The sequence below is a fragment of the Phaseolus vulgaris genome, chromosome 6 (assembly GCF_051622355.1).
Source record: "Phaseolus vulgaris cultivar YP4 chromosome 6, ASM5162235v1, whole genome shotgun sequence".
NCBI lineage: Eukaryota > Viridiplantae > Streptophyta > Magnoliopsida > Fabales > Fabaceae > Phaseolus > Phaseolus vulgaris.
The window spans coordinates 3669969-3677720 of NC_143503.1; the positions used below are offsets into that span (position 1 = coordinate 3669969).

At 33.0% G+C, this 7752-nt stretch overlaps 2 protein-coding genes across 2 annotated transcripts; one reads left to right on the plus strand and one right to left on the minus strand.

Annotated features, from left to right (window-relative positions):
* The first annotated feature begins 303 nt into the window (after window positions 1-303).
* KOR2 (Six-hairpin glycosidases superfamily protein) lies at window positions 304-6112 on the plus strand. Its single transcript, XM_068635614.1, has 5 exons — window positions 304-954; window positions 3589-3893; window positions 4076-4673; window positions 4774-4946; window positions 5516-6112. Exons 1-5 carry the CDS (start codon window positions 585-587, stop codon window positions 5927-5929), a joined length of 1860 nt encoding a protein of 619 aa, XP_068491715.1. The 5' UTR covers window positions 304-584; the 3' UTR covers window positions 5930-6112.
* Window positions 6064-7752, minus strand: LOC137828874 (uncharacterized). Its single transcript, XM_068635615.2, has one exon. It carries the CDS (start codon window positions 7365-7367, stop codon window positions 6420-6422), a length of 948 nt encoding a protein of 315 aa, XP_068491716.1. The 5' UTR covers window positions 7368-7752; the 3' UTR covers window positions 6064-6419.

The following is a 7752-nucleotide window of genomic DNA, read 5'->3' on the forward strand; positions in this document are numbered from 1 at the left end:
TACACTTTCTTTCATATACACCCATTTTAAACTGGTGCCTCAACTACTTTTAATTTATATAACAATCTATTTTATTTTATTTTTCATATATGTAGAAAAATGATCCAAACAAATCCTTATTCAACTCCTTTGGTATGGTATTCATTAATAAAGTTCAAAAGTCAGAACGGCAAATTGATAGAAAATTAAGAATGACCTAAATTCTCTTTTTATATTGATGCAAAAGAATCTCTCTCATTCTTCAAACATACACACACATACACATACATATATATATATATATATATATATATATATATATATATATTCATTCATTCACTATCCCTCTAGAATTGGCCCTTTTAGGTTTGGTTTCTCATCTTTTCCATATACATATTTCTTCATCAAGTGTTGATCCATCTTTGCATTAACACCATACCTATGTGTGAATTTTAGAAAGTAATAGTTTGTTATTAGTGTTTTGTGATCATGCATGGATGATAAGCAAGAATAATAGTAAACAGCCTAGTTGTGTGAAACATGTTTTTGTGATCATTGATCATCTATGATTCATTGATTGATCCATCTTTGAATAGTGTTACACCATGCACTCAAGAAATGATTGGGGAGGGTCCTTTGAAATGAGCAATAGTGGAGAAGAGGTGTATAAGGAGAAGAATGAGTGGGACAGGGCAGCACTACTTGAGAGGCAAGATTTGGATGAGACACTGCAAAGCTGGGTTTTGGAAAGGGTTGAGAAGAGGAAGAAGAAGAAGTATGTGGATTTTGGTTGCATAGTGATGAGTCACAAGGCATTGAAATGGATATTTGGTTCCATTTTCATTGCTTTCCTTCTCATTGCTCTCCCTATCATCATCACCAAGTCTTTGCCCAACCACCATTCTCCACCTACACCACCAGATAATTACACCCTTGCTCTCCACAAAGCACTCCTCTTCTTCAATGCTCAGAAATGTATGTTCTTCATCTCTAAATTCTTCAGCACACTTCAAATCTATCTGCACAATCTTCTCTCTTTCATTTTTGCATCCCATTTCTATTTCTATGTGCCAATTTTAGAAACTAGTAGTTAGTTTCAAATGTGTTTTCAAACTTCTGTTTTTGTGATCATCCATAAATCATAACCGAGAGTAGTAAATACCCTAGTTATCCCATTTTCTTAATCAATTTCTTTCTTATATAATACCTATTTTATATCAAGTATATACGCTATAAAAAAATCATAAAATAAAAACCAATTCTAAAAGACAAAAAATAATTAGTTGTTACTACCAAATTATAAATCAAAGTTTTTACTACCAAATTTAGAATTTAAATAATTGGTACCAATTTAGAAACTATTTAACAATAATAGAAACTAATTTAGAAATCAAAATTTTTTTTTAGTTTCTAAAATTGTCTATAATTTAGTCGCAACTAATTTTTTTTTCTCTAAATTTGATTTCTAATTGATGATTTTTTTTAGTGATATTTCCATATTTTTAGTATAAAAATCTATTTTTTTTACAACATTTGAATTTAAGAATTGTTTAAAAAATCCAAACTACTTTATATTAAGAGCAAGGAACTATTTTTTTTTTCTTCATTTTATATCTTTTACTTTTTATTTTGTAACTAAATTTAGTTATGGGATCGATATGGACACAATAATAAGAAGACTCCAGACATATATAACAGCTTATTATGCTTAATGCAATTTGTAGAAGTTTTTTTTTTAAAACAGTTAATCTATTTTTTTTTTATCTTTAATAACTTTTTTTGTCCAAACACACCATATATAAAAATATACACCTAATTATTTATGCATTATATAAATATAGGGGTGCAGCTGAATGTGTTTATCATATATAATATATAGTATGTAAAATAAAATAAATGTCAACATATAAACCTACTTTTCTCAATATTTTATTTAATGGACAGAAGCACTTCTCTTCTCTTTAACCTTTTCTGCCCTAAGTCAACTCCTTCTAAGACCTGCAAGTTCATTATAAACTACGTGTTGGGCAAGTTCCTCTTTAGAATTGTTTAATTATTGATTAACATGTTTATAATGTTGGAGGATTTAAATTACATTTATAAATTTAGAGGATCTTAAGATATGTAAGAGACAAAAAACAAATGAATATTTAAAATTTTATAAAAATGAAAAACATATTTCATTCATATCTTTATTATTAAAAAATTCTAAAAAAACTAAAAGTAAGCTTTAAATTCTTGAAAAAAAAACATTTTACTGAAATAACTTTTTGGTGTCTATAATTTTATAAATATGTAATTTTAATTTCTACACAAATGTGATTTTTTTTCAGATTTTAAAAATTAAATAATTTTGATACTTACATTCCTATTAATGATATATAATTAAGTTTTCTTGATATTGACATCAATTAGTTGCTTCTTCTTTTTTCTAGATATTGACTGATTCAAAAATATTAAAAATAATATCAAGAGACGGCTTTTTCTGTCACAAATGCATGTCGTCATTATTTGACCCTTTCCTATGATTTTGTAAAGTAATATCCAAACATGGCATATTGCTCAAAACATGGTACAGGGACAATTTGTTAATTATATTTTAAAAATTGATAAGAGAGGTATTTTTATAATAATATAAATATATATTTTTAATACTTTTAAAAATAAAAAATATTAGTTATATAAGTTATTCTTAAAATTCAATGCATTTAATTATGTAAGGTTAGCATAAATGGTTTTTTTTTATCGTTTTTAATGTATAAACAAGATGATGTCTCACTTTTTAAAGACTATTAAAATTCTTTAACAAGTTTAATTAATCAAAACAAATAAGATTTGGACAAAAAATACTTGTATTTTTTTCGTCAATTTTGATGATCATGTACATATTTATTTTGATATTGTATAACTTTTATTAAATATATTTGATAGAATTCTAAAACGATCTACGTGCATAGCATTATTTGATTGAATAAATAATGAATGACTTAGTCCAAAAAATAAAACAAAACAAAACTAGCATCTCAAGATGAAAAACTCAACCTTTTGTATGTTATATATATATATATATATATATATATATATATATATATATATATATATATATATATAACTTATTTTCTCAGCATCAACAACTAGATTTGTGATTTCATCTTTTAAAATGAATTGCTTACTTTGAAAAGTTAGATAAAATTAAATAGTAAGATACTAATTAGTGTATGATCAATTATTAAGGAACCTACTATAAGTTATATTTCTAATTTTTTGAATAGTATTTAGCAAAAACAAACTAATTAATGAGGAATCATTATAAGGAAACAAATCACTCAATTTTCAATTTTTTCTAACTGTTTTTATTTTATTTTATTTAAAACTTTTAACTATTAAACTAAAAAAAGCTATTCAATTTTTATTACACACCTTATATATGTTTAAACAAAGTTGTTGATAAATATTTTCAAATTTTTTAAACCTGAAATAATGACAAGTTAAAAATGAGAACCTAGAAAAGTTATAGAAATTAGGTTATTTATAAAGTAATGTACGAAAAGCTATGAACTTAAGGTAAGAAGTGAAAATGTGAATGGTGTTTTGATTGTGTTGGTGAAGCTGGAAAGTTGGGGAAGAGCAATGGCATTGCATGGAGAGGGAATTCAGGGTTAGATGATGGAAATGACACAGATGTTAAGGGAGGACTTGTTGGAGGTTACTATGATGCAGGGGACAACACAAAGTTCCACTTTCCCATGTCTTTTGCCATGACAATGCTAAGTTGGAGTGTGCTAGAATACAAAGACAAGTACATGGCTCTGAATGAGTATGAACACACTCGACAACTCATCAAGTGGGGCACTGATTACTTGCTCTTGACCTTCAACAACTCTGCCACCAAAATTAACAAAATCTATGCCCAGGTATGGATCATTCACTCTCACTTTTTTCCTCATTCTCTCACATTTTTCTTAAACCAGTATCATCAAGAAGAGATAAATGATATTTTCATCTTGTGATCGATCAGCTTACATCAACTGAGTAGTGAACATTTAGCTGAGATGTGAGATGAAATTTTAAGAATTTGGGTTGATTTTGGAAACAGGTTGGTGGGAGTCTGAATGGTTCTAGCACACCAGATGATGAGTACTGCTGGCAAAGGCCAGAAGACATGGATTATCCACGTAAAACCATATCCATGTTTCAAGGTGCTGATCTTGCAGGGGAAATGGCAGCAGCATTAGCATCAGCCTCTATTGTTTTCCAAGATGATGCAGCCTACTCGAAGAAACTCAAGAAGGGTGCACAAACTGTGTTTGAATTTGCCAGAGATGCTGGTAAGAGGAAGCCATATAGCCGTGGAGAGCCCTACACTGAGCCTTTCTATAACTCCACTGGGTACTATGATGAGTACATGTGGGGTGCTACTTGGTTGTACTATGCAACAGGAAACAGTTCCTACATTTCCTTGGCCACCAACCCCTCCATTTTCAAGAATTCCAAGGCCTATTTCTTGACTCCTCAATTCAGTGTTTTGAGCTGGGACAACAAGCTACCTGCTGCCATGCTGTTGCTGACAAGGTTCAGGATGTTTTTGAATCCCGGTTACCCCTATGAGGACATGCTCCAGATGTACCACAATGTTACTAGTCTTACCATGTGCTCTTATCTTCATCATTACAAAGTCTTTAACAGGACTAGAGGTAATTAACTCAGTTTTTGTTGCCTATTCAATTCATCTCTTTAATGGATCAATGAATGAATGAATGTGACTATTCAACATAATGAGGTCAAAATTTGCAGGGGGGTTGATCCAATTGAACAAAGGACAACCTCGGTCTCTCCAATATGTAGCTAATGCTGCTTTCATGGCATCACTTTTTGCTGATTATATGCAAGGGGTTGGTGTTCCTGGATGGTATTGTGGTTCCACCTATTTCCCAGTATCTGTGTTGAAGAAATTTGCAACCTCTCAGGTACCATCACCATTTTTATTCTACATATTTTGACCCTTCATTTTTAGTTTAGAGAAAAACAGAAATTCCAACAAAATCCTATGTCACTGGATTACAAATTTATACAAGATGGATTTTTAGTTCTGTTCTGACAATAAATGAAAACTAAATCTTAAATCATGAGAGGTAGTTCTAATAGGTCATTAGAAATAGATTTCAGTGCTTTCTTCTTCAACTTTGTGTTACATCTTTTAAATTCAAGTTATCTTACTTTCATTATAATGAATGAACTCCAATCCAATAATAACATTTGGTTGGAAAAAAATAGTTTTTCTGCTTAATAATACTACACCATTTCCACCTTGTTTTTTTATACAAAGCATTAAACACAGGAAACAAAGTGACATCTTTTGTAGTTATTCACAAAAACAAAATGAATCTTTTTTTTTAAAAAAGGACAGGGTCTAATTAGATGGAAATGAATGGTCTTGGCTGAACATTGGAGCACTTTTTTTTAGTTTGTTTCAACCTCTGACTTCCATATTGATTGAAAACAAGTACAATGTGTGTTTAATGTTCCACTTGAACAGGTTGATTACATCCTGGGGAAAAATCCCATGAAAATGAGCTACATAGTGGGGTTTGGAAACAAATTTCCTAGACATGTTCATCATAGAGGAGCATCCATACCAAATGATCACAAACATCACTCATGCACTGGGGGTTGGAAGTGGCGTGACACTTCTAACAACAATCCTAACACCATCACAGGAGCAATGGTTGGAGGGCCAGATCGTTTTGACCAATTCCATGACTCTAGAAAAAACTATAACTTCACTGAGCCAACCTTAGCAGGAAATGCAGGAATAGTTGCTGCATTAATTTCCTTGACAAGTACCACAGGTAGTAGTGTCATTGACCGGAACACTATCTTCTCAGCCATTCCACCACTCAGGCCACAGAGTCCTCCTCCTCCACCACCTTGGAAGCCAATCAAAACATGATATTGCATTACTTGAACCAACCAAACTCTATGTGTACTCACATATTACTCTTACATGCTCTATTCATCTTCAAACTTTCAATTTTTTTCAACTTACTACTCATGCATGTATACTCATAAATGACTTCTTAAATATCTGCTTGTGTATTTTGATTCAGCAATACAAAATGTTTGGACAGGGAAACTAGAACAGCAAAGAAAGGAAAATAGTGTTACACACATGTAATTTTGTGAATTAGACCATAATATGGTTAGTTTGGTGAAGGCATGGAAAAAAAGTGCATACCATACAAATTGATAAAACCATGATGCAACATGCAGCATCCAAGTTTCAATGAACCAGATATTCCGATTCACTATACAAAATTAATTGGCACCCCTTTATGATATTGATCGCCTCCATTACAATGAAGAAAAAGAAAACATGGAACTAAACTTTACATTCTCTCCACTCTTACATTTACACATTTGGTGTCTGCCCTGTTATTGCATCACTCAAGTTTGTAGGCATAAAGCACAAGACAAGACTCAGAGTGAGCATAGCTGAGAGTTGAATAATAGCCACTGGCACAACTACCATTATCACTGTCACAACCCTCATTGCCTCTCTCCTCTCTTTCACTCTCAGCTTCCACAGGCCCTGGCTTGAAAATGAAAAGGCCAGGCCCTGAGCCAGACATGCTAAACAACCAGTCATGCACATCCCAAAACACTTGAACAGGTTGCTTGTTCACCATAACTGTTTGGTTCCCCCTGAACTTCCACTGCAAGTTCTTCACATGAATCAACACAAGCCCATCAATGCTGATCCACATCTCAGGCTCTTTGTTCCCAAATGTTGAGCTCTCCACCACAATGTCATTCTCTCTTCTCTTCTCATCAAACCTGGCCTTGGTTGCAAAACTTTTCTTGGCAAACACACTTTCTCTCTTCACCAACAACATTGCCTCAACAATGCTTGGCCTCATCTTCATTCTCTTGTAGGCCTTCTTCTTGTAATCCCCCAGCAGCAACACAACCTCTTCCTCTGACACCATTGCCACGTAGTAATCGCTGATCGGCTCGGGTGCGCCGCCGGAGAATCTGGCCGACCGGAGGTCCCAATAGACCTCCACCTGGTGGCCATCCAACTCAAAAGATTTGTACCCTTTTTTGTTCCAAAAGTACCAAGGCTTCACATCTATCTTGCAAGTGTAACTGAACTCACCTCCTGTGCTATCAACCTTGAGGTTTAGCGTGTGGTTCATGAGGTTTTTGCACCACAACACTGACACGTTTCTCCAACACCCTGCAACATTGGTTTGGTAGATGCATGTCACAGTGCTTTGAGAACTTCTGTTTGGCAACGGCAAAGGCTCCTCTGATATTCTCTCCACTAAAGGTGGTGCTTGGCCTGAGTTTGGCACTGATTGTGATCTAAAGGTAAGGTGGAAAGCCATAATGCATGCTTCCTAAGGGATCCAGAATTCAAACCCCTTTTGGCATTAAACAACAAAAATAGTTACATGTGACATCATTCACTCTTTGTTGGTTTTTTATCCTCCTTCAATCATGGAACTCACCTTGTAAGCTTCAATAGGAATTGAAAGGAATTGAATTGAATTGAATTGAATGGAGTTAATTGGAGATACCCTTTGGTGAGAATGAATTCATATTTCCCTCAACATTAACAACCATGTAGAAAAATCACAGGTATTGTTGGGTGATGGAAGTTGAAAGATTTGACAGATAGACACCCCTGCAATGGTGTTGCTGATTTGAGAGAAAAATCTTTTGCCATAATTTTTTTGGCCAAGAAAGAATGATTAAAGTGAAAGTTTGTTT

Bases quoted from the DNA above. Each gene is read 5' to 3' on its own strand.
- KOR2 (XM_068635614.1), top strand. From the start codon at position 585: ATGCACTCAAGAAATGATTGGGGAGGGTCCTTTGAAATGAGCAATAGT. The intron at 955-3,588 runs GTATGTTCTTCA...GTGTTGGTGAAG, and splicing joins CTTCTTCAATGCTCAGAAAT to CTGGAAAGTTGGGGAAGAGC. The intron at 3,894-4,075 runs GTATGGATCATT...TTTTGGAAACAG, and splicing joins TTAACAAAATCTATGCCCAG to GTTGGTGGGAGTCTGAATGG.
- LOC137828874 (XM_068635615.2), bottom strand. From the start codon at position 7,367: ATGGCTTTCCACCTTACCTTTAGATCACAATCAGTGCCAAACTCAGGC.